The 25,390-nt window shown below is 42.8% G+C and overlaps 1 protein-coding gene and 1 long non-coding RNA gene across 3 annotated transcripts in view; one reads left to right on the top strand and one right to left on the bottom strand.

Annotated features, from left to right (window-relative positions):
- LOC117957830 (E3 ubiquitin-protein ligase SMURF2) overlaps positions 1-25,390 on the bottom strand; it is a 62,277-nt gene that overhangs the window by 4,756 nt on the left and 32,131 nt on the right. The window contains exons 4-16 of one of the 2 annotated variants that reach the window (XM_034893891.1): positions 23,406-23,545; positions 18,491-18,556; positions 16,903-16,987; positions 15,583-15,666; positions 13,788-14,002; positions 11,741-11,825; positions 10,477-10,635; positions 10,305-10,364; positions 5,808-6,009; positions 4,114-4,217; positions 2,962-3,076; positions 1,425-1,603; positions 44-302 (exon numbers count right to left, since the gene is read on the bottom strand). In XM_034893891.1, the coding sequence (XP_034749782.1) occupies positions 44-302; positions 1,425-1,603; positions 2,962-3,076; positions 4,114-4,217; positions 5,808-6,009; positions 10,305-10,364; positions 10,477-10,635; positions 11,741-11,825; positions 13,788-14,002; positions 15,583-15,666; positions 16,903-16,987; positions 18,491-18,556; positions 23,406-23,545 (1,753 nt within the window). The remainder of the gene's footprint in view (positions 1-43; positions 303-1,424; positions 1,604-2,961; positions 3,077-4,113; positions 4,218-5,807; positions 6,010-10,304; positions 10,365-10,476; positions 10,636-11,740; positions 11,826-13,787; positions 14,003-15,582; positions 15,667-16,902; positions 16,988-18,490; positions 18,557-23,405; positions 23,546-25,390) is intronic. The other variant, XM_034893892.1, reaches the window with a different exon arrangement.
- LOC117957851 lies at positions 7,630-24,546 on the top strand. Its single transcript, XR_004659614.1, has 3 exons — positions 7,630-7,718; positions 10,245-10,249; positions 24,536-24,546. It is a non-coding gene; the product is annotated as an uncharacterized LOC117957851 (long non-coding RNA).

The raw sequence follows: 25,390 nt of genomic DNA, 5'->3' as shown, positions 1-25,390 counted from the left end.
GTGTGTAAACAACAAAGTGATTATGGGAAATTAATTAAAGTACCTCTAGCTCCTTCTCATCGAAGGCCTTCAGCAGGTGTTGGGGGATGACCTCATTGAAGCCCTTCTGCAGAGCCAGGAACTGGGCCTCTATACCCCGCAGAAAACGCCAGTTGACGTAGAGCCGCACGTACTCCTTCTTGGTGTCCTGGGTGACGGGGATGCTCTTACCGTTGGGCTTGAGCTCATGCTGGATGATCTCTCCATAAGCATTGTGTTCCACGCAGAAGGTGTGGTCCAGCACACCTGTGATGTCATTGTCCCTGAAGAGAGAGAAACATCGGAATGACGAATGATACAAGGCGCTTTTAATGGAAATTAAATCTGATGAGCTGCTTTTTGTTGAATGTGTGCTGATTGGAGAAAGCAGCCGATGAGTTTAAAACCTACACGTGGTCTGAAAACTTGTGCTTAGAAACCACTGATGATAGCAATATTCAAAAACCCTGGGGCACACTGTCATCAAAGTACAAGAGGCTGGTTTTGATTTGGGCTAAATGGCTCAGCAGTTGGTTGAAATTACAATGTATCATCTGTGATATTTACACTAAATTTGCACTTTTTCTTTTTGCAATTACAGGTAACTAATAAACTGAAAAAAGTAGCTTCAGTAGCATCAATCAATCATTGATTCAAACTTGGTTTTTGGGTTTCCGCACACATTATTACAGATTGTATCTGAATATTTTGAGATCCAAAGGGATAGGCAAGGGGAACTTTCCATTAGATCATCTCTCAATACACATCAAACCAGCTATTGGGCTAACTGAAATAACACCATGTCAATCTCGATGTATGGTGAAGGGTATGTGATATAATGTGGGGCTATTTTAATACCAAAGGCCAAGGGACCTTTATCAGGATGCATAGTGTCCTGATCCATAAAATAACCGGCCTTTAAAAATAAAAATGTGCCTGCCTCTATGGGAATTTGACATAGGGGTGTGTATACTTAAGCCCCCTGTATTTTAAGTTAGAACATTTATTTATTTACATTATTCATTCAAAATAAAATTGGTGGCCTTAACGGTTGGAATTAGGCATTAAGATCAATTTCCAAAAGATGTTTTGTATTCCTATTTTTAATCAACTTTAGCATGGTTGTGTAACCTTATGCAAGCCACTGTATAGAGGTTTAATCTTCGACGCAGCGGGCCGGGGTTCGACTCTGACCTTTTGCTGCACGTCATTCCCCCCCTTCTCTCCCCTTTCTAAATGCATCTCCTTTATGCTCATATCAGATGTAGACTGTCCACAGGAATGCAGAGCGTAACATTGTGTTTAATTTGTTAAAATCTGGGATTCAGAAATCCTCTTTTACTTTTCATTTACACAGAAAGGTCAGTCTTGATGTTGACTTCAATGAAACAGTGTTTTGTACGTACAGGATCCACACGAGACTGTTGTGCAGGTCAGGGTCAACAGACTCCATGTCGTCCAGAGTGATGGGTTTCCCCAGCAGCTGTTTGTAGAAGGGCAGAGTGAAGCCTCCGTCTATGTAGTGGCCATGGAACACTGCCATCCCCATGATCCGGCCCACAAAGTGAAAGTATGACAAGTGCTCCTGAGGGGGGACAAAACATCTTTAGTTTCCAAATGAAGAGACAGTGTTGAGTTACCAGAAGACTGGACTGTTCAAAGTACACTACCGGTCAAAAGTTGCATTGGGGTTTTTCTTATGTCCTTCAACAATGCTTATTTAAAACATAGACAGTTTCATTCAGACAGCACATTTATCATTTACATTTGAAATGGTTTCGCCTCAAAAGAAGATGAATTACACTACGTGAGAAGAAGTTGTTTTTTTCGGGCCCTCTGATGAATTAACCCATTTAAAATAAAGAACTAATTGAAGTTTTTGCTAAAACAAACCACCAGTCTCCATTGCTGTTAATAACTAATGTTACTGCTAGGGCACTGGAGGCAAGAAAAGACATAAGTCAGGTTTCCATCCACACGTTTTAATCCAAATTAAGTGATATTGAATGAAAAATTCCTAATGGAAACAGTAAAATTCAATGGAATTTCCTGAATATCGACTCAAAGGAAATATGTTTGAATCGGATTTTCTCTTGATCAACATTCGGCTTATGCGATAAGTGCTGATGGAAACGTTATTTGCCAAATAAATAATGAATTGTGATTAAGTTTTAGGTAGTTTTATGGTTCAAACCCGCTACAAAACAAAGAAGAAGTTTAAGTTAATTTCCGCCCAGTATTTCCGCTTTTTGCACACATGGCCGGTGTCAAGAAAGACAGATTGAAATGGATGGACGAGGAGACGAGAGACTTTCTCAATTTACCTTATCAATAACTCGCGAAGGAAATGGCTGACAAAGGTTTCGACAAGTTGCGGGACGTCCTCCGGAGCAATAGTGTCGGATAGTGTCGTCGTTTTCTTTCATAGCTTGATATATCAGCTGGCACATAAGCACTATTACACTTTGTGCAATATTGATCATGTGTTGGTAGACGGCGCGATACGTTATGTCTAAAAAACTTTGTTTGCAAATGTTTGCTTGAATTTTGTGCGATTCAGTGCGAAAATGAATGGAAACACTTTAAAATGTCTCAAATCAAGTCGATATACCAATTTGATCGCAAAACAGCCTCATTACGCACAGGTTTTTATTCGCTTTAAAGCCGTTGGAAGGAAACACTTTCACCAACTTTATTCACATTAGTTTTTTTTACCGAACTTCAGATAATTCAATTGATAAGTGGATGGACAATAAGCTATATTCAAGACTATTGGAAATTCATTTCAAGAGGAAACTGAATGAAATGCTCTCTTGTAGATACCCTGTTGATCCAAAACTTCTTCTCTAAGAAGGTAATTTCTAGAGTCTGCATGTCAACGGCGTGCAATACATAAAAAACACATTTTTCTTCTTCTTCTATGTATTGTTAATAATGACTCACAGGGTTGACGGCAGAGTCTGGGTTTATCTGCAGTGTGTAGATGTCATCCCGGGAGTACTGGAACAGGCCGTAGTATGGGTTCAGCATCTCGTGCGACAGCAGGTAGAGCCACTCCCTGCACACAGTGCAACACAGACGCACAGAGGTTAGGCAGGAGGGGAAAAGACTACAATACAGAGGCTGCAACTGGAACATCAGAGTTCAGAATCTGTCAATTTATTTCTTGATTAATCAATTAGTATCTTGGTCAAGAACAGCGATCTTCAACAGGGGGCCCAAGGGCTCCTAGGGGGTCCTCAGAGTCACTTCTTAAATTATTGTCAATTTTTGAACGTTTTTTTTTCCAAATTTAAAATGTCACGTGTCATATGTCATGACATAATAAAAACATATAATTAGCAAATAAATCCCCACTGATGATAGGTTTACCGGCCTATAGGTAGTCTTTAAGATCGCCATCCACAGATACAGTTCATCCTAAAGATTCACTGGGCCACACTGCCACTGTGTAACATTAAAAGATGATTCATAAAGTCATGTCAACAATTATTATTTTAATAGCTTAGTATTCTATGCAAAAACAATTGTAAAATGTCTAAAGGCTTTAGGCTGCCTTACGTGTTATTGCAGGCCCAGTTTAATATGCAACTTCCTTTTATGCAACATATGTAGTAGTGGGTCCCTGCTCGGTCTCTCTTTTAGTTAAGGGGTCCTTGGCTTAAAAGACGTGGAAGACCCCTGGGTCTATAAAATGTCAGAAAATGTTAAAACAATGTCCATCGGTGTTTTCCAAAGCCCAAGAGGACGTCCTCAAATGTCTTGTTTTGTCCACAACTCAAAAGACATTCGGTTTAGTGTCACAGACAAGAGAAGAAACTAGAAGGTATTCACATTCAACAAGCTGGAATCAGATAATTTTTTACTTGAATTTTAACAGAATTAAAATAAATGGCTATTTTAATAGTTGACAACTAATCAGCTAATCAATTCATCTTTGCAACTTTACATGCATAAAACACACACAAAAAGTGGTGACGTTCTGTGGATTCTCCACTAGGAGGCAGACTGCTGTGTAACAAAAGTCACAGTATTTACAGAACCAGAGGCTGGGTTTTCAATGTACCATGCTCTTCTGTTGCTACGGCTTCTTACCTGGCCACTCCTCCATAATCAAGCCCCTCCTCTCCTCTGAACTTCACCATTAGCCTTTTCCACAGGTCCTTCGGCCTCATCTTCATCACCTGGCGGTACGACTCCTGGAACACAGACGCAAACGCATGCCACGCGTCAAAGACGGAAACGGCAGCAGTCAAGACAGCAGTTTACTGTGTGGTCCTCAAAGGAGAATGAGTTTAAGAGAAACCGTTCATCAGTTTAGTTTTTTCATCACAGGTGAAATTGGGGGAAATTGAGGAGGATTCTCCCTCATGCCTGTAACTGGCAGCCAGTTAAAGGCGCATTAGGGAGCATCCTCCTCAATTTTCCTACTTTCAATAATTTTCCCTGTTGTCAATTTTCCCTATTTACAATAAATAAATCCTTTACGGAACTCTGATTCGGATGTTAAACATGGCGACTGCAGGAACAAAATTTGAAATTATTTCTAAAATGGTGAAGTTTAAAGATAGAAAAACTAAGCAGTTGATCTTCTGTAGCGGTTTTGTAAGGAATGAGAGAGATGCAAAGTGGCGTTACACGAGACATTTCCATCCGGTTCTCTGTTGTGAGACTCAACCAGTGTTCATCCTCCCATGTGCAGACCGCTCACAGCGTCACGGTGAGGGTTCATTTAAAGTGGATTAGGGGCAGTTATAATAAACACAGGCATAAGACTAACCACACAGCCGCAGGTTCCGCTGTGCCCCGCAGACACAGCAGACAACAGAGAAGTGCTGTGGGAGAAATGAGAATGTCTCATCTACGCTGAATGAGTACACATCAAGACATGTCTGACAGCCCACCAGCTAACACTTGCCTGTTCAGTCATACTGTAATGCTTCAGCTGGTCTGGAGACGCTACGCAGTTATGTCTTAAGCTCAAAACGTCGTCCCCCTCCCTCCCGTCTCTCACATTGAGATCAGCCAACAAAAATGTCTTCGTTCAGATTAACAGACGTGCCTGTTCCAGCACATTCCAGTGCATATTTTATGAGGGTCATGCAGTCTGTTGCAGGTGTTGTTGCTCTGATGAAGGCCCCGTGCCTCCTACATGCAGGAAAATAAAGAAACTCCCCAGCTGAGAAAACGCACTTGAGAAAATCCGTATCCACAAACAAGACGTCTGCTTTCGATTTTGAACAGACTGCCTTCACACATCATAGATAACAGTGTGTGTGTGAGTGTGTATGTATGTGTGTGTGTGTGTGTGTCTGTGTGAGTGAGTGAGAGAGACAGAAAAATCATTCTCACAGCCAAACTGCTACGGGCAATGACCTTAATGGGAGTAGACAAGAAAAAACCTTCAGGGAATGTTTAACATCGGTCTGTTGCGTCAATAAATAACTTGTACAATTACACGCAGCTCTGCAGGTACAAAAGAACGAGACATTTGTGCAGTTTGCTTCTCTCAGAGGGCATGAAGTGCACAGGCATTGTTCTTAGAATGCGGGAGGAGACAGAACTGCTTTTGTTAGTTGCTTACCGGGCCAAATATAGCTTTGTTGGCTGGAGATTTAGGGGAAAATGAAGGCGTGGGGTTGTGTGCAACGGAGCAAATACCAGAGTAGTGTTTTTCTACCACGTTGTTATGCATTCTAATTAGTTTCACACGTGCTCTGGCTCAGGCCTCCCTTGTGAGCTTCAGACGATACAATGACAAGACTAAGCTTGATTCTTTCCATCCTCACCTCGAAGATCTCCTCGCGGGATACCTCGATGCGGCAGTGGCCGGCCTGAGGCTGCTGCTGGGACAGTTCCTGGCGGAGGATCTTGAGCTTCTGGACAAGGTCCCTCTTGTACTTGGGCACCGTGAGGCACTCGGCCTCTTCCGGGAGCTGAGCAGGGGACACCATAGCCTGCTGGGCCTGATCCTTCAACTGGTTCTGACGACTGGGGAGGTAGAGGGGCAGAAAAGAATGGCGTGGGAAAAAAAGTGAGAGGGAAGAGGAAAAGAGAGGGAGAAAGGGGCCAAGAGAAAGAGACAGAGGTAAGATTAAGGACAAAAAATACGACTGAGTGAAAGAACGTTCTGCAAATAGATCCTCTGTTGCTTTTGACTCATCAAAAGGCCACCTGGCACATTTTACAAGTCAAAATGTTTGTCTCAATAGGCAGAGAGAGAGAGAATAGTGGCACTGTGATGGATAGAAACTCACACCATGTACTACCCACCCAAAAAGTCTGCTCAAAATAGAGTTTCTTTTCTTATTCAGTATTTATTTATTCATTTTTCTTGTGCATTTTTTTGGAGTGCTTGTTCTGGGCATTGCTGTGGCACTCGGTGGAGGGTGGAGAGTTGGGTGGGCAGAGAAAGCTGAGCCTAATTTTATAGTCAACTTTCATTCGTGTATTGTTGTGAAACTCAATAAGAATAAAATAAAATTCTGATTTCATCATCTGTTTCCCCATATATACAAATGTGATGCAAGAGAAATGTATACTATTCAAGTAATTTCTCATTACCATTGTCTAACTTTATTGGACCAAAAAATGAAGCCAAATGTGCTAAAAAGAAAGAAAAGCAGCATTTGATGAAGCATGCGGAAGCGGTTAACCACAGTATCAACAGTGTGGCTGTGAACATCATCTGTGGTTAATGATGACAGAGGTCTCCACTCTGCCGTTTGATTTAGAAGTTTTGAACCAGGCGCTGTGTTCGGGAAGACGGTCTCAGAGGGTGGCACAGTAGGGAGGAGCACAACAGACACACACACACACACACACACACACACACACACACACACACACAGAATCAAAAGAGCCTTTATGGAGCCGGCACTAAAGGATTATTTCCACAGTGGCCCTTTGCACTCCAGTGGGGGGTAGCAGGCACGATCGGCCCTGAGCAGGGTCGTAAACACCAGACTCTAGAGCCGAGCACAGAGGGTGGAGGAAGCCATACACGTCAGACTGCATGCGATATGGATATGTAGGCTAAAAAACTCTGAGGGATGCCACAGTTTAAATAAGTACATTCAATGAAGCAAACAAATACAGGAGGAAACTTAAAAGAGTAATTTTTCAACCTGTCTTCCAATGCATTGGTGTCTAATGGCGCTTTGCCACTGCATGGTACCTACTCCACTTGCCTCGGCTCTACTCGCCTTTTTTGTTGTCCAAGTGAGCTGAGGTGATACCAAAAGGTGACGTGAAGACCTGGTGACTACTGATTGGTCGAAGAGAATCGGCACTAATCACGGCGTCATCATTGTTGCCTCCAGCTTCTTTTGAAACTAAGTTTGTCTTCTTGCAGACAGCCACATGCCGAGAATCAAAAGCAACACACCTTAGACGTTCTGTGTGTCGCGTTAGGTCACGGCAGTTTCCTGCTATGACAACCAGCCACGCTCGCCTCACGCATGAATCATGCAGATAACATTTATAAAGAAAAACGATATAAGTGACTAAAAGTGAACAAAATCTTTGAAATTGGTCGAGTATTGAGCGAGAACCGGCAGTCGCGAACCTTGCCTCAATGCAACACTGTGGGGCGAATGTTGCGTCAATTTCTATACGCTACAAGTTCTGTTTTTGCCGCTGAAAGGCTCATGTTGTTATTCTACATGTCTGGCAACATTATGGAAAGGATTCCTACAGTGGTCATCATTTTTATTGACGAGCAAGATCTTTTTTGTTTAAACATTAAACGTAATTAGGATTCCCAAACTCACCAGAGTTTATTTCTATATTTCCAGGTAATCCTTACTGCGTGTGTACAGTAGAGCGATCTTATTTTTACATAAGGGGTTAAATTAAGGGTTTAATGTTGGTGATTGTTGGAACAGTGGAAAGACAAGCCAAGGCGCCTTTGAAGCATTTGAGCACGTCAGATGCAAAACAGCACTTTTTGTGAACGCAACACTGGACCCGTTTTTCAAAGATGGTTCTTTCCATCAGTCAAAAATATGGAAAAATAGGTTCTAGGTTAAAAAAACAACAACACCGTTCAGTTAGTTCACTCCATGACAGAATCCAGTGAAAAGTATCCGCCCTATGGCTTGCATTCTCCTCTATCACAATGACAGCTTTTCCTCAACAAAGTGACTGAGTTTGGTTTCTGGTGTCTGCCCAGCAGAATCCAGTTTGGCTTTTCAATCCCTTCCTTCTATCCCAGAAAGCCACAGGGCCCCATAGGACACTCGAGACCTCCTGTTGAATCCCTTTATTTCCTGCAGACTAGACTCTTTGGGAGGGAAGGTATGGGAGGGAGAGGGGGGGCAGGAAAGGGCACTCTTCCGACAGCACCCAAACAGACAACTCAGAGGGTGGGAGAGAAGCGAGGAGAGAGAGAGAGAGAGACAGTGATAGAGAGAGAGAGAAAACACAGAGCACCTCTTCCTGCACTTTCACTTATAAATCAAGCAGTCCTGCTCCCTCTCTGTTGCTCTTTCTGTCGTGTTGCGGGCCCCCGGAGTTCTCTCTTCTCTTTCCAAATCCTGAATGATGAGCACAACTCTGGTGCATGTTACCTGAAGATGCTGCTCACTGCAGGGACAAGTCGGGGTAATAAAAGCAATGCTTTTGCTAGGCAACAAATCAAAAGCGTCTGGGAAATGACACTATTATTTCTCATGCAACTGTACAGAGGGCAGGTCCTAAAATCAGACAAGGATTGAACAGGGAACTTGACCAGTCTGGGGGGGGGGGAGCTTGAATTTGGGAGTTATATCTTTGGGAGAAGATATAACAAGAGAAAAATATAGAGAAGAGAAAAATATAACAAAATATCCTGGTCTGGATGCTCTAGCAGTGTCTTCAGCAAATAAAAATGCAAGTAAACGTGAATAAATATACATAACATTTTTGTGGGATGATGGCACGAGGGGTGAACATTTCTAAAACCCGTAACTTGATAAAAGGCAGATGGCTTGATTGAAATCCATGACGACTGATATGTTTTCCAGAGTTTTGTCAAGAGTGAGAAAGTGGCTCCAGGGTCTGTTCTATTAGCAGTAATAGAGCTGCTTCAGTTAGGACAGAAACTGTACCAGACAGATCCTCTATTACCGGGTTATGGCTATGGTTAACCCTTATTCATGCACAATTTATAAACAAGGGATTTCACAAGGCCGAGATCCACTTGTCTGTACGTAACTAGGAGATGTACGGCACTCTAAATACAGTACAAAAGACACCTCTTATAGCTATAGAGATCCCATACATTTTTTATACATTAAAAAAACACTACCTGGCTTTGATGTGAACTAATTATCCTCCCAGAATACATATTCAATGAGATTCTCACACATCTGGCCATAGTCATGCTTATGACCAAATTCCTACATTAAAAACAAATGTGGGGTGCCAGGCTCCATTTTTATAAGATGTTTCAGAGGGCCGGGGGGTGAAGAAAAAGCAAAACGAATACAGAATCCTAAACACGTTCTTTGATCCGTCAGAACAGAGAGAAAAAAAGAAGAAGGAAGAAACCTGATCTCTCCATCGATGCATTCCATCTCTCTCTGCACGGAGGAGGAACGAGGTCAGGCGGCAGAGGCCCACCAAGGCACCCATACACTGCTCCACCTTTGTGGTGCAAGGACCTATGGGTAATTCTACGGCTATCGCAGCACAGTGTGTGTTTGAACAGCTGCGTAGGGGGAAGAAATTCAGAACACGTGCATGCATGCGCGTAGGCATTTACCCCCCCCACACACACACACACACACACACACACACACACTTAATTCATTCATCGACTTGGGAATCAAAAATAATGTGCCGTTTCCTGGATGTAAGACGCTCCTCAGCCACAGACACAGCAGCCTTGGTTTCCACTCAGCTATCTGATGTCTGGCCAAAGCCAGCTTTGTGACGGATTGTGTGCTAAAACGCCTTTATGATCAAAACCTCTGCAGGGCTGAGGAATTTGAATTTTTGTGTGGAAAGAGAGGCTGTGGGGGGAGTGCACTGCGTATGTATATCTGTCTGTGTGTGTGTGTGTGTGTGTGTGTGTGTGTGTGTGTGTGTGTGTGTGTGCGAGCGCGCTTTAACGTCTGCTTAGCAGAAGGGCTACTCCAAGTGCTGAACCTCTACAGGTGGCAAACACACCTTGGCACAGGATCCCGCTGTAAAACATCGGCTGAGGGGGAGGCCAAGTGAGTGAGTCTGTGACTGTCTGAGAGAGAGAGTGTGTGTGTGCTTGTGTATGTTCCAGTCTACTGGCATGAAGCCCGAAACCTTACCTGACATTCTGACTTTCGATGCCTCCTCGAGAACCGTTGGGGCTTGGGCTTGGACTTGGACTGCAGACGTCAAACAAAAACAGAAAATGAATCTCTCTGCTTTTGCAGTCCGTTACCCGTCTTTTTATTTCACGGTTACATTTTGCTGGCTCAGGGGTACTGTGGGACTCACTTCAGGACTAGATGCAGGTTGGCGGAGAGGCGCGGGTCTGTGAACTGCGTGGTTCGGTTGTTGTGGTCGACAAAGTAAACCCTCCCAGTGGCAGTGTTCCGTATCTCCCATCCTGGAGGCAAAGGACCCAGTTCTTCACAGTTCACATTGCTAAGATCTCTGAAACACAGCAGAAGAGCACAAAATTAAGCATTAGGATGCAGAAATTCAAGAAAAATAGTGGCAGCGAAAGGGGGGACAGGGGAAAAGAAAGACATAACACACACGTACACACACACACACACACACACACACACGTTTAAAACATACCAAAGCACTGACTAACTGGACTCAGGCGGACAGTAAGATTCCGAGATGTCTGAGAAATCACTTTTATTCTATTTTTCTTCTTCCTCCCATCTAAATTATTTACTGCTGCCCCTGCAACCCCTTTCAGCTGAACTCCTTAGAGACACAAAAAAAGGCTCAGAAATTACAGCAGGCTTGCTGTGCTGGCGCTGACTTTTTTGGTTTTGCGGGGTCAAAGCCAAAAGGGACCAGAGCCTCACGAGCGATGCGAGCTTGGCAGCTAAGCCATCTGCTAATGTTGGAGCTGTCTGAGGAGCACCTGGCGAGGTGTGGCGTGACCAATAGCCCCCTATCAAGAGCAATAAAAATATCATCTATCACTCATATACCGGTAGAATGCAAGCAGTGGCCAGGTATTATAATATCAGTCATGTTTTATTGATAGTGTCTGGAGTGCAATGAAGCCCGTCTCTGCACGCGCACAAGCAGATCTGTGTGCATGTGCGTTTCTTTTTGGAATGCGGTAATCAATAGGACACACATGCCTGACTGAGTATTTGCCCAAGAGCCTCTGGTATGGCTAATTGAGACTGGTAACGCTATTGGCCATGTGGCACAGAGTGAGGCCTTTCAGCACCCGTGCCAGAGGACCAAATCGCTCATAGCCCCGTGACACGGGTCTTCTCACAGCATATCAGGCTCATAATCAGCTGCAGGCTGCGCAGCAAACTACAAGGGGGACCAGGACTAAGAGACCATGACACAAGTTATGTGTAAAGCCAGTTATGTCAGTGCCGGTTGGTAAAATCAGGAGGACTGAAAGAATTATGACTGATCCGAGCATCTGTGGACAGCTCAATTTCTCATGTATGCATTTTATTATTCTTGTGTTTTATACATTTTACAGCTCATAAGGTGGATGGTGAAAAAGGAGCAAGTTGAGACACACAAACCTGTCCATCTGTGGTGGACGTACCTTGGTACTCTGGGGTCGTGCCAAGTGCTGACACCAGTCTGAGTGTGGAGGAAGTACACTTGGCCTTGCTGCGTGGTCCTCTGCTCTGTAAAAGGCACGTAAAAACAAAAACACGACGAGATTAATCAATACAAGATCTGGAGATCCTTGGTTATACAATGGGGTGAATCCAATTATAGACAAAAGAGCTACAACGTTTTGCCTAAACCTTGGCATCAAGTGTGAAATGTTTGAAGATATATGGAAAATAAAATTCAGTTTAATCATGTGGCGCGTGCAGAGAGGGGTGTGTTCATAATCTGTCCGTGGAATTAAGAGAGAGAGAAAGAGAGAGAGATCAAGCAGATGGAGATGAAAGGACTGTCTGAGCAAGCAGAGACTCCGAAAGACAGCCGGGGGGAGAGGCGGGGGACGGGGGAGGAGGTGAGAGACAGGGTGAAGAACATTGGAGAGGAAAGGAGCGGAGCGATGGGGCTGTCTGACTTTTGAGTAGGTGAGCTCATTCGTCAGCGGCCTGACGAGAGATATTTCCATGAGACGAGCATGCCAGAGAGCACTTCTGTGGCGTCCCTTTGGACCTACCGCCCTGCTTCAACATATATATGTGCACATAAAAGCTTCAAACCCACGCCCACCCCGATGACTGCGCGATAGACTAGGGTTTTCCTTACCTTATTTAAGGCTTAAGTGCAACACCTAAGCTTTTTTGGGGTACTACCAAAGCCAAATCTATGTTAAATCATTGTGAGCGTGAAAGCCAATGAATTGCTTTTCTCAGATCTGATGATGGAAGTCAGTCCGCAGTGGACTTCTTCAGCAAGTTTTGTCTTTAAGCTTTTTGAGTGTATTATCTGCTCTAGCTTTTCCAACGTTTTAGACACAGATATGGATTAAATAATGATCCAAAATGATGTGAAATTGCACATTTCTTCTTTTAAAAACAGAACATTTTCTTGAGGTAGGACCCTTGAAACCTCCTGCCAAATATGAGCACCCAAGTCGTCCACAAACCTTGGGAAAACACTGTTCGCGTTCCGACACACGGGGTGACATATCTTGGCCGTTGTGCGATCACATGAGAAGAATCAGAGGTGCCGACAGCTTTTAAAGGAACTGCCCAAGAACGTAGAAAGTAAGGACAGATATGGAGAGGGTGAGTCAGAAAGACTAAGAGCTAAGATGTGATATGACTCTATGGCTCTACAGAAGATAAACAAAACTCCTTTGGGCTTTGCGGGGGAACACTTGTGTGTTTGTGCGCGTGTGTGCTTTTACATTAATGCATCCGATTGTTTGACTGTGTGCACAAAAGAGAACAGAAAGGGGGGAGCGGGCGGGAGGGGGGGAGGCTTTAACAGCCAAATCAATTCAATTAGATCTCTGTCTAAAATGGAGCCAGTATTTCAGGCTCCTTGTGTGGAGCTGCAGTGTCATCACAGCGGCGCTGTACTGAATGAGGACACAGATGAGCTGGGTTACTGAGCCCAGTGTTGAGCAGGGTAGTGGGGGTGGTGGTGGGGGGGGGGGGGGGGGGGGGGGGGGGGGGGGGGGGGGGGGGGGGGGGGGGGGGGGATGCATTGAAGCAATTAACACAACAGCATTACCATGCTGACAGGATTCACAGTGGAAGCAGACATGGCTTTCAGAGGATAAAATAAGCCAGGATACTTTATTGCAATCAGAAAATTAAATATTTATCTTCCTCAATATGGGAAAGGCCAGACATCAAGTATTAATAGCATAGTGATGTGGTTTCAAAAGCTTCTTTTTTTCCCAGATGCACCCCCCCACGGCAACACAAAGAGCGTGGAAGGTGAGGGGACAAAAGCCTGACATCTGGCTTCATCCTGGAAATGTACTTCCCTTGACTCAGACTACCATCAGATGAATTGTGTCCCTTCATCTGTACCAGCATTACTACATGAACCATTACAACTGTAATTATTTCAATGTGGGCGTAGCTTTAGGGCTAAATGACAATCCGTCAATCATAAATTATATTATTAGTTACTTATGTTTTCCTCTGTGGTGCTGGATTCCCACTAACCATATCCCTCGGGGAGGTCCGGGGGCGTGTGCAGGTGGGTTCTGCTCATGTAGTTGCGGTGCCTTTGGGAGCGGACCCGTCTCTCCTGAACCCGATGGTCGCCGTCGATGGGCGGCAACACGGTGGTGGGCGTGGCCCCGTTGGTGCTGACGGGCGTGTTCTCATCCACGATGCAGCTGAGAGGACGACCAGGGCTGGAGTACTCTGATGCAGGCCTGGAGAGGGGCAAGGGGGAGGGAGAGAAGCACAGAGAAGACCGAGAAGACATGGTAAGGGTATAAAAAAGACACCGGGGGGTGTGAGAAACCATAACAAAATGGTTTCCCAAATTGTTTGGATTCCAATTCACAAAAGCATAGATTGTATTACATTTTTTATTCGACATCAATTAGGTTTGGGTAATTTCCATTACAAGCTTATATATATATATTAAAAAATTCTCAGAGAACTTCTTCTGTAGTTTGTACAAGCACGAAGAAACACTCAAATATGTTTTGTAATGGTTAAAAACGTTTGTGGTGGGTTATTTTACCCTTGTGACAAAAATTTGAAATTTTTGTCCCTTTTTCAGTCTTTTTTTTTGTTTTGACTAGATCACCTTACTAGCTTTGCAGTCCGTTCTGGACCTAACATTTGAGTGAAAATGCGGAAATTTTGAATTTTTTGGACTAATAGTTCAGATCAGAAGAACGTACAGATGAGTTTAGTCAGGAATGAAAGTGATCAATTGTATTTGCAAAGAGCGTTGTAAGGAATCCAATCCATTTCTTGTGGTAATTTGGTTAAAAAGAAACCCATATTTCAGATATAGACATTTTTTAAAGGGGTCAAATTTGACCCGAGGACAACAGGAGGAATAATTATGGTAAATTATGTAAATTCAAAAATCTATTCCGGGGTCACTCAAACAAAGATGGATTTTAATTGGAGAGTCGATTATGCTAACCCAGTCGTCTCTACAAACACAAACAGAAGCAAATCAATAGGCAGCATTTAGGAAGTCTTTAGGGGCCAACTGGGAAATCCTAAAGGTAGTCAGACAGCCTGAGGTAAAGCTTGGGATGAACTGAGTGGTCATTAGAATAGAATAGAATACAAAGCCTTTGTCATTATACACAAGTGCAGTACCTGTGCAGCTAGATTGAAGCAACCCCTTTACAGTGTAAACACAACAATATATTATATAATAACAAGTAATGCAGAAGAAGAATAAAAAATGTGGAATCTGGTGCACAGTCTTGAGAACAACTATATACATATATAAAAAAGTAAGTAAGATACAGGGTTTGTAAACACATTATGCAAAAAATATAGTTTGGTGTATCAAAAGTCCTGAGTATTAAATATTGCACAGTAATGAGATTGAGTGAATAAATCTTAAATATTGCACTGTATTGAAATTAAATGGTTAAATATTAAATATTGCACTGTAATGAAAATTGCACAGAATTCCAGTGTCTTTTTAGGTATTATATATAAGTATTAGTGAATATAAGTAAATAGAAACATAAGTATTAAAGACGGAGACAGAGCGGTGGAAGAGATGCCTCTGTTCCTGCTCTTGTCAGCTCCATGACTTCCCTGGCTTTTCCACATCATTACACACCGCTGTCTGGAGCTGTGTGTCTGACGCCCTTTTTATTTTTTATTTTTTGGAGGAGACCACTCCAGTTTTGGGCAGACTCTTTGCCATTTTGGGAGCACTGAGGTCAGAGATGTGGTCTTCCATCGGCCTGCTGCTGTGTGATTTAAGAGATCCGAGTTGGAGTTTCTGTGGGCTGCAGAGTGTACTCACCTGGTAGGCCTCTCCCACTGCGTGGTGCGTGTGATGTGGTTCAAGTACTGGATCCGTCCAGACGCCGTCCTCCGCTCCTCCCAGCTGGCAGCAGAAACATACACAGACGCAGCAGTGAGCCGACTTGGTTAGGCAGCCACAGAACCACCTCGTAGTGTTCTGTCTCGCCACATTGCTGTTATTATATTCTGTACATCGTTACGGTAACTGTGTCCATGTTCGGACACCGTTGCAAGGTTTTGGCTATATTCAGACACATCCGGTCTGACGCAGATTCCAGTCTTTTTGCGGTGCAAATAGAAGTATTTTGTACACATCTTAGAATCTATGTGTGGATATTTATACACCTACATGGACATTTACATCTCTAATTAGCGCTCAAAAGTGACTTTGAGGAGAAAAAACAGCAAACTTAGGTTAACTTTACATACAAAATGGAATTAAAGAGCTTAATTTGGAGTTGTTAAAACAGATTGGGGATGGTGTTTTACCCTGGTTGTTCTCGGGGGGGGGAAAAAACTAAATAAGCCATTTAAATGCTACATTGCTTGTAAGGAAATTACAGGAGTAACGGGCAAACCAGCAACAGATTCTCTTTTCAGATAAGGATCCAATTCAAGCCAATGTAAGGAGGTGTTTAGGTGGATTTTAAATAGGAACTTAGTATTAGCTTTGCTAAGTTCTGTTGGTGACCATGGTGTTGTGACCCTGTTCCACGATGTTCAGGAAAAGCTCAATTTTCCAGCTTGCTCTGTTAGTGGTGAAGGAATTGGCTAAGGCTGGCGGTGCTAAACCAACGGAACGACAAATTGGTTATTGGCGATTGGTTATGGCAGATCCAGAACGGCTCTGGGCTGATCCAATTGTGACATCTTCACGGAAGTTAACACTGGTCAATGGAGAGTTGCCAGGCTACCTGGACTAATGAAGTACAAGGGTAGCGCACGGCTAATTCACCGGGATTAGCGTCCTTTTGCCAACTCTTGTAAAGACAAAGCTAAAGTAAATGGGTAAAATTATATTCCGTTAGAAGATAGCCGTTCTGATGTTTGACAGCATTAAATTAATTTAAGAGATTAAGAGATGGTTTGATACCGTTTTTTCTCCATAATCTCAAGTACTTTCAGATAAGGACACCAGCATTTCTGTGGCTTTTCCAATACTGGTATACCAAAAACATTACACAATCATTTATACTGGTGTTTAAAACTGATATTCTGATAAAACGTTAGCCAAGCATGGACACAATTGCATTACCCCTGTACTTGAGGGCAGCATTTATTCTTCAGGTTTTTCAACAGCGTTTCAAACTCAACTCACCCATCTGGGAGATCATTGTCAAACAGCCGACTGCAGTCCACCACAGGGCCTCCTGAGCCTATCCGGTCCCTGGACTGCAGGCTCACTGCAGCAACACATGGCAGACAGATGCACGCACTATTACTAGACAGCAGATTACAGTGCAGGCGCAGATATTTTATCGAAGCACAAAATGGAGCTATATATCTTTATGAGTAACAGGAATGGGGTTACATTTTTATCAGTGGTATCCTGGAGGGTCTGGTTAAAAGGGAAGTTGCATTTTCATCTTTTCCTTCTGCAGGGAGGGTCGGGTATTATGAAATCTAATCCTACATTTTATATGAAGGCGGGGGAGGCTTTTTGCAAGAACGAGAAAATCGGCAGGAGGAAGTGGGCAACATTTGGCAGACTACAGCTGAACACAGTCTAACACTCAAAGAGTATTTATTCATTCTGCAGCGACGCACTGCTGTGAGGAAACAGACACGTGTGTTAACTACAGGTTGATGAACAGGTGAAGTGAAGACAACGTTGGTAGCTGAGCCAGTTACAAATGGTATTGGTAGTGAACAACACGCAAACGGCGATGGAGTCGGTGTTTTTAGCTTAACTGGACAAGAGAATATTTGGTTAAAACAGATCAGTGACGCTGTTTTAACCTCGCTGTTCTCTGTGAAGATTGCTGGAACAGTGATGTTATGTAGTGTTCTGTGTGCTTTTAAAAAGGCGTCATAGAAACGGTTTACCAGATTGGATGTCTATACTAGAAAATGGGGAAAGTACCTGAACTTTCTGGAGGGCTCCAAAAAAGCTTTGTGCTGGGGAGAGACGTGTACTATGTGCTCATGGCATTATAACATATACATATGTTCATTTGGTTTACAGTTTATTGTGTATTGGATATTTATGATATTTCCTTTAATGTTATGGGTGTAATGTCATCTTTGATATCTATGTGGGGCACCTCGTTAGCTCACCTGGTAGAGTGGGTGCCCACATATAGAGGTATAGTGTATGTTTTGTATATTGTTTCAAAAAACTAAAAACAAACAAAAGGTGTCAATCATAAAAACAAGTGTTTGATTGAGAACGGAATTTCTCCTCCCCATCCCGTTCAGCCAGGCTAAAGCAGTCATTGCATAGTCTATACTGTATGTGTGTGTGTGTACAGATACACACACACACACACACACACACACACACACACACACACGTAACAAAAACACAGGGAATGGATGATCATTACAAGCTCCAAGATTACTACAAGAACTGTCAAAAAGCTAATCAAAGATGACAAGATCAATTTAAAGAAAATACTGAAAGGACTTTTTAAATAGTTAACCTTGGCTTCAACCGAGTTTGCTTTACCTGTAAATGCTGTCCATTAGTGGTTTAGTATACCACCCTTCTTGAACATTTAATACACAGTGAATGAAGGACAACATGCTGTACATCTGACCTCATGGTGAAGAAGACAGCCAGTGGCAATTAGCCCAGAAAGACCATTTTAGGTATTAGGTTTTTGTGTAGCTTCCATTTACTTCATTCCATTTTTTAGGCATGCTTCCAAATGCAACCCTGTTTCCGTGTGTCCATCCGTACTCACCCACTATCTGGCCTCTGACTGTGTCACTGTCATTGGGACTCAACTTGTTCAAGTCTAGTCTCTGGTCTGTGGAGAGAAAGAGAGAGAGAAGAAGACGTGGAGCACCAAAGGAAAGAGAAAGAGAGACAAACAGGAAATGAGAATAAACATGAAAGAAAGAGGAGAAGAGAGAGGATTCATCAGTGTCAGGGATTTACATGCAAACCAGCATGTGTTTGGGAAGCTTTTTTCCCCCTCCTTTGGATGAGTCCCATTGCTCTGTATCATTTACATCACTCAGACTCGATTCCTCTCTCCCTCATTATCCGTCTCTCATTCTTCTGTCTGTAGACCACAGCTTGGCTGTGCCCTGGAACAGATGGTCTGGTCTGTGGAACGGCCACGGGCTGTAAAAATCTCACTGAGCATCGCTACAGAACAGGCTTCAGTTCAAATGTGGAGGTCAAACATTTGACAAATTTTAGTACAAAGCCGGCACTATTTCGCTCGGTCTTAGCATGGACATGAACCTCTGCCAAAGTCTGGAAAGTCTTTGTCTGAACTTCTCAAAGTCTGAGGAATTTGAGAGTGAGAGAGAGAGAGAGATCAGGCAGAAAAGGCAAGAAAAACTTGTCCAAGTTGCCTGCAGACAAAATGCCACTATCTTCTCTCTGTTGTCTGGGTGTCATGCAGATCAGTTCAGGATGTCTGTCTAGACTAAACAGGGACCAAAACAGGCAATGGTCAAACCGTTACAAGCCTAGCCAGAGGTCAGCAGCCACTGAGAGAAAACATACACACACACACGCACACACAAAAATGTACGCAGAAAAGGGCACTCACTTTGCGATGCATACATTTAAATGCAGTCATACGGTGTACAAAAAGACGCAGACACTCTGCAATTATACATGAATGTTACAGTCAACCCCAAGACGCTCTGCAATTATACACAAATGTTTTAGTCAACTCGGTGCCCTCTCTAAGGCCTGTAGGGGGGACAAACTGAAACTGCTGGTAAATGCACACACAAAAAAAACAAAAGAATGACAAATACTCTAAGGGGGAGAGCGACCGCAACAGAGAGAACACAACAAATCTACGCTTACACTTTAATAGCTCTACAATTATGCACGTCTGCTTGAAATGACCGGTTGTCTAGATCGGCAGACGGAGATAGTGGGAGGTTAGTCACAATGGCATTTGAGATGTGTGTGTGTGTGTGTACACATGTTGCCAGTCTATGGAGGCGACTGAAGGGGAAACCAAAGGGGTGAGGAGGAGGCCAAGAAAGGAAGGAAATGCAGAGGCAAACCACTCACAGCTGTGGCACAAGGTTCAGGTTTCTAGTGTCGCTCCAGGAAAACAAGTGTCAGGGGCTTCTAGGAAAAGGCGCTGGGATCATTTCCCCTGTTCCTGCCTACGCGGCTGCGGGCCCCGTCGAAGCAGGTACCAGCTCGCTAAGTCACTCCAGGCTCCAGCTTTTTGGGAGCTACAACTGTCTGGCAACTGCTTTTACTAGGAGCCATTTACTAAAGCCTCCATCTCATTTATCCAGTTAGCTTCTGACATGAGACATTTTGACTGTAATTGCAGGGTGATGCTGATTGGCTCTTCCTGTTCTGGCAGAGGGCAGAGTGTTGACCCCTCTCACACACACAGCTCTGGACTCTGTCAGACCTAGTGAGGGGGGCAGGACTAAAAAAGGAGCTACTCTATGTTCTGTCACTTAGGCCTGACAGCAGCACTGTGGTACCAACTTCTGCTTCTTATCACACTACAGGTATAAAGCCAGCTTGCTGGCTAAGGCCTCATTTTACCATTAGGTCATGAATAACTGCAATTAATAATTCAACTCAGTAGAGGAGGGGGATAATGAACTGAGACAAATAAATTGCTCACTCAAGTAAAACAAACAAGTCATGTGTAGTTTGGCAACATAATATGTGTGCTGCAACTGAAGTACAATTTAATTTTCAGAACAAAACAAAAGACCATCTGGGGAGGGGGGAGGGGTGAGGGGGAAGTCCTAGGCATCAGCACTGCATCACAGCTGACTGCACTTAGAGTGATTTAATTATCATGCCAATATTTATAACAATGCTGTAAAACAACATCTCTGGAGTGAAACAGCACAGACAAATATGTTTTCTGCATTTTAACTGGCAAATCTTTCCATGCACAGACATATGTAGCTCTGTGTAAACTCTTTCACAAAGACCTCACTCTTAATCAATTCTCTCGAATCAAATCAGCTGTTGGAGGTGGTCACCTTCCTGCTAAACCAATCAGAATCATACACGAATGTCAAGGGCCAATCACAGAGTCACAACGATGCTTAAAATCAGTTTCTCCCTTTGCTATCAGCTGTCGATTCAGGCAACGAGTGCAACCCTCCACCCCCCCCTTCCACCTCCTGTCGTCTACGCCAGCTGACCGGTCCGGAGCCTCCTTCAGTCTGGTCTTTGGGCTCCTTCGTCACCACCACCGGTGTCTAGATTCCATTGGGGGGTTATGATGCTTCTCTAGCCCTTTATACGAACTATTAGGATAACGATGGAGTCTAATCTCCAAAGACTTTGTACATTTTATTATGCTGTACAATAAACCTTTTTGCATATCTGCAAACATGTCTCTCCTGATAGAATTGGTCCTTTTAAGAATCTAGAAAGGAAGGAAGGTCGTAGGACATAAACAGGGTGCAAAATTAACTTTTTGTCCACCAGCCAACTGGATAGTGAATGTTCAAGTTTTACCAGCCACTCAGATTACAGTTGTGGTTTTTGGCTGGAGAGTGAAATCTACCAGCCACTTGCATATTTTTCCAGCATTTGGCGGGTGGATGGTGCTAATTTTGTACCTTGGACATAAACTTTGAACAATGAATTCTCTATTCAAAAGTTAAAGATGCCCTATGGAGTTTTCTCGTGCACAAATTAAAAAGAATGTCTATGTGTTGGTCGCCAAAACACATTGTGTGAATACTTGAGGCTAGGCTTGCTGCGGTAGTCTGTGTCACAGGTGTTCACGGTGTTTGGGCATACACAGATTACACTTATCGCCCATCACCTCCACCAGCCAAATTAGACATTTTTTGCGTATCAGTGCCCACGTGAAAGTGTCACTCTGTACAGCAGCGTTGCACCACAGAGTGGCAGGAGTCCGGTTTTAGACCGACGATGATGGCGGAGGATTTGATGTCAAAGTGAAAAGTAAAAGTACAGAATCTAAACACCAAAACACTGTGGTGCAGGTGGGGACGGTCACGGCTGCCAGAATAATCCTCAGACTATGGAAATCTTCAACTGTTCCGAATGTTAAAAGCTGGTTGGGATTAATGTTGGAAATAGTGTCATATGAACAAATGCTGGCTAAGTTAAATGATGACATAGAAAACTTCAAGAAATCTTGGAACTATTTTCTTTCCTGCAATACTGGGACAAGTAAACTTCTTTGATGAACATCTGTTTTGAAAGTATTGTTTACTGTAAGCCATTGTTCACTGTGGATGTTTCTGCTAACATCGAGGATATTTGTAAATGTCAATTTTCTGTGAAACTTATTGATTTGATATGCGCTGGCCTGGTTGCTTTGGTTGTTTTTGTTTTGTTTTGTGGGGGGGTTGGGAGGGGTTATATACTTATGTTCTGAAAAATAATAATACAAACTTTAATAATAAATTTAAAAAAAGTACAGAATCCAATTATTAGGGCCAGCGGCAAGGGCCCTACGTATTGAAACTGAAAGAATTACTACTATTGTTCTTTAAGCAAATTAATTGCCTTTTGGACGGGCTTAACAAACTTAAAAACTCACCAAAACTGGCGGCCGCATCAAGTCTGGTGAAAATGTACATATTTTAAGTTTTGTAGAATAGGCGCAAATAAATGGCTCGCTAGAGCCCCATACAAAGTTAAAAAAAACTGAGCCCCTGAAGTACGTTTACCGTAGTCTAATGAAACTTTGTACACATATGTAGCATGTCAAGACGCACAAAAAAGCTCACAGGAAGACCGCCATTTTGGCCATTTCCAAAATATAGTATAGTAATATAGTAGGACCCCCTACTACATATGTTGCGTAAAATGAAGTTGCATATTAAACTGGGCCTGCAATAACGCATAAGGCAGCCTAAAGCCTTTAGACAATCGACAATTGCTTTTGCATAGTATTCTAAGCTATTAAAATAATAATTGTTGGCATGACTTTATAAATCCTCTTTTGATGTTACACAGTGGCAGTGTGGCCCAGTGGATCTTTAGGATGAACTGTGTCTGTCTTAAAGACTATCAGTGGGATTTATTTGCTAATAATATGTTGGAATTCTGTTGTTTTTTTATGTTAAACTTTAAAAAATTGACAATAATTTGCACTGAACTTTAAAATCAGTGAGGAAGTTTTAACAAATCAACAGGGAAAACTGTGACATTTAAAATTTCCCTTTAATACTTTTTCGGTTAGAAAAAAATAATGCGCAAAATATTAGCTTTCCCCAAAAACTCCAAGAGATCGTTAGCAGCCGGAATCGTAAATGCGATCAGTTCAATCAATTGCACAGCCTTCATTATGGGTGTGTTTTAGTACCGATTCACTCGCGACAAAAAAAAGACCAAAAACTACATTTTAAAACGTAGATTATTAACCGTTGACTCGCCGCCCTTGTTGGTGCATTGCTGTCTTTCTTTGCATTTTACCACCAGCAAACACTGATGAGCGGATTATTGTGAAGCTGGTGGCAGAATTGGACGCACGTCGGTCTTTGTGCTCCATGCAAACAAAACGGGAACCTAGCTTGGAAACACATTGCTCTGCAGTACTTCTACAGTGGTCAACAACTCCACAGGGTACCTTTACCACGCAACATGGCTTCTTCCAATAGTGAACAGTTTAATTATTTGAAATGTTATTAATATAATAAAAATGGAGTAATACTGACACTTACAGCCTGTGTCTTTAAGGCGGTTGATAGCGTTGGACAGAAGGCGGACACAGCCAAGGAACCCAGCCCCCTGCTTCTTGTGAATCTTTTTGTGATTCCACACGCTGATGGTGATAGAATCTGATTTCCCGATGTATCTGAGGGGAAAAGGGGAAGAGAAGGAAACATAGTTGATATTCAATAACAATAGGCTCATCATCGGCTCCATCTACACTATGTTTTGAGACAAAGACGATCTCCGTCCACACAAGAGTTGTAGCTGCAGTAGCAGAACTAATCTTCATCCAAATTAACACGACCATAGCCCATGACCATGCACATACACTGGGCATGGGAGCCGTTTTAAACAGGAAGCAGATTGTCTGGTTACTCTCAGGTTGAAAAACATGAATGTATTAGTTGAAAATACTTTGAAGAACAACAATGGTGAAAAATAAGAGCAGGGATGTAGCAGGTGGAACTGTAAGTGAAAGGTATGTAAGCCCACCTGACTGATAAGACTGACCGAATTAAATTTCTGAATTTAGGGGCTCGGAAACATCGGAGTAATGTGGACCCAGCGCCTAAACGTAGAAAAGTATATTTGTTTTTTTTAAACCAAAGTAGTGTAGATGACCCCAAGAGAATCACAGCTCGACTATGTATGTAAAACATAACTGCTCATCTAATTAAATCTATTTGGCAACATGCTGGTAAATGTAAAAATGTAACAGCTAGTGTGTCAACACAGGATGTCCCAAGCAATGCAGGGAGACACGTATCCCCCCACAGAGCCCGTCTCCTCGCCAAGGACACATTATAAGACACAGTCGGGACATGCAGGCGGAAGACGCCTGAGGGATTTTCCAGACTGTGTTTTTCAACGTGTAAATCCGACCCTAAGCGTCGGAAGTACCATCCCTGCCCACATATCAGAAGGAGTGACAGAGGAGACTTACTAGGGCTGGGCGATATGGAGAAAATTAAATAGATATGTATGGGTGACAGTTGGTCCTTTCACAAAATCTTTAAACAATGAGATTTGTGATACATAATCATCAGCAATGTGGATATGACTGAGTGGGTAAAGGCAAATAATAGAACAGCTAAAACAGTCTGGAAAATTACATCAGTTTACTGTAGTGCAGCCTTTAAAACCAGGAAAAGACAACACTGTCATGTTAACTGTCTACTGTAGGTCTTAGGGCTGGGCAATATATTGATCAAACGATATCTAACATCTAAGCAAAATCTAAGTCTCATATTGCGATACGATTTATATCGATATATTGCCGATTACTAAGACTTCCAGTAGACCGTTAACATGAAATTTGGCAACAGTGATGTGATGACAGCAACACAACTAACAACTAAACTAAAATTCAGTCAGACTATGGCAAGTGCCCCTTTTCGATTTGTGTTTATTAACGTGACATCCTAAGATTAATGAAGGCAACCATTTCTCCATAACACATGAAAAGCATAAAACCAGCTTGATTAAACTGACTTAATTAAAAATGTAATCGGGTGTAAACAGTCATCAATCATGCAGTCAAATGTGGAGGGTCGTATTATCAGTTATTTCATTTAAGGATTGTTTGTCTTTGGAGAAAGAAATGCTGAAGCAGTTTGTAGACTAAACTGTAAACATAAGAGACCGCCCAAATGCACGTCTGCTGGAAAGTAGTATTTTCTACATGAGCTGACACTCTTAACCGAAGACGTTGTAGATAAGTTATATGAATATACAACATCACATTGTAAGAGGTGGCAATTAATCAATAACTAGAAGGCACTCGGAGGTCGCGGACCTTCACCAACAACGTTAAAGCATGACTTCAGTTTCTTTTTAACCCTATTTTGGTATGTATTTGTGTCTAAGAGACTGATCGGAACAATAATCCTTGAAATTGGCCCAGCATTAAGCAAGCCCATAGCGGTGGACGGCAGCAAAACAAGCTGTAATGTTACGTTAATGGGCAATTACGCACCTTCAATTTACG

The sequence above is a fragment of the Etheostoma cragini genome, chromosome 15 (genome assembly GCF_013103735.1).
Source record: "Etheostoma cragini isolate CJK2018 chromosome 15, CSU_Ecrag_1.0, whole genome shotgun sequence".
NCBI lineage: Eukaryota > Metazoa > Chordata > Actinopteri > Perciformes > Percidae > Etheostoma > Etheostoma cragini.
This window is presented reverse-complemented; position numbering and strand designations above follow the sequence as displayed.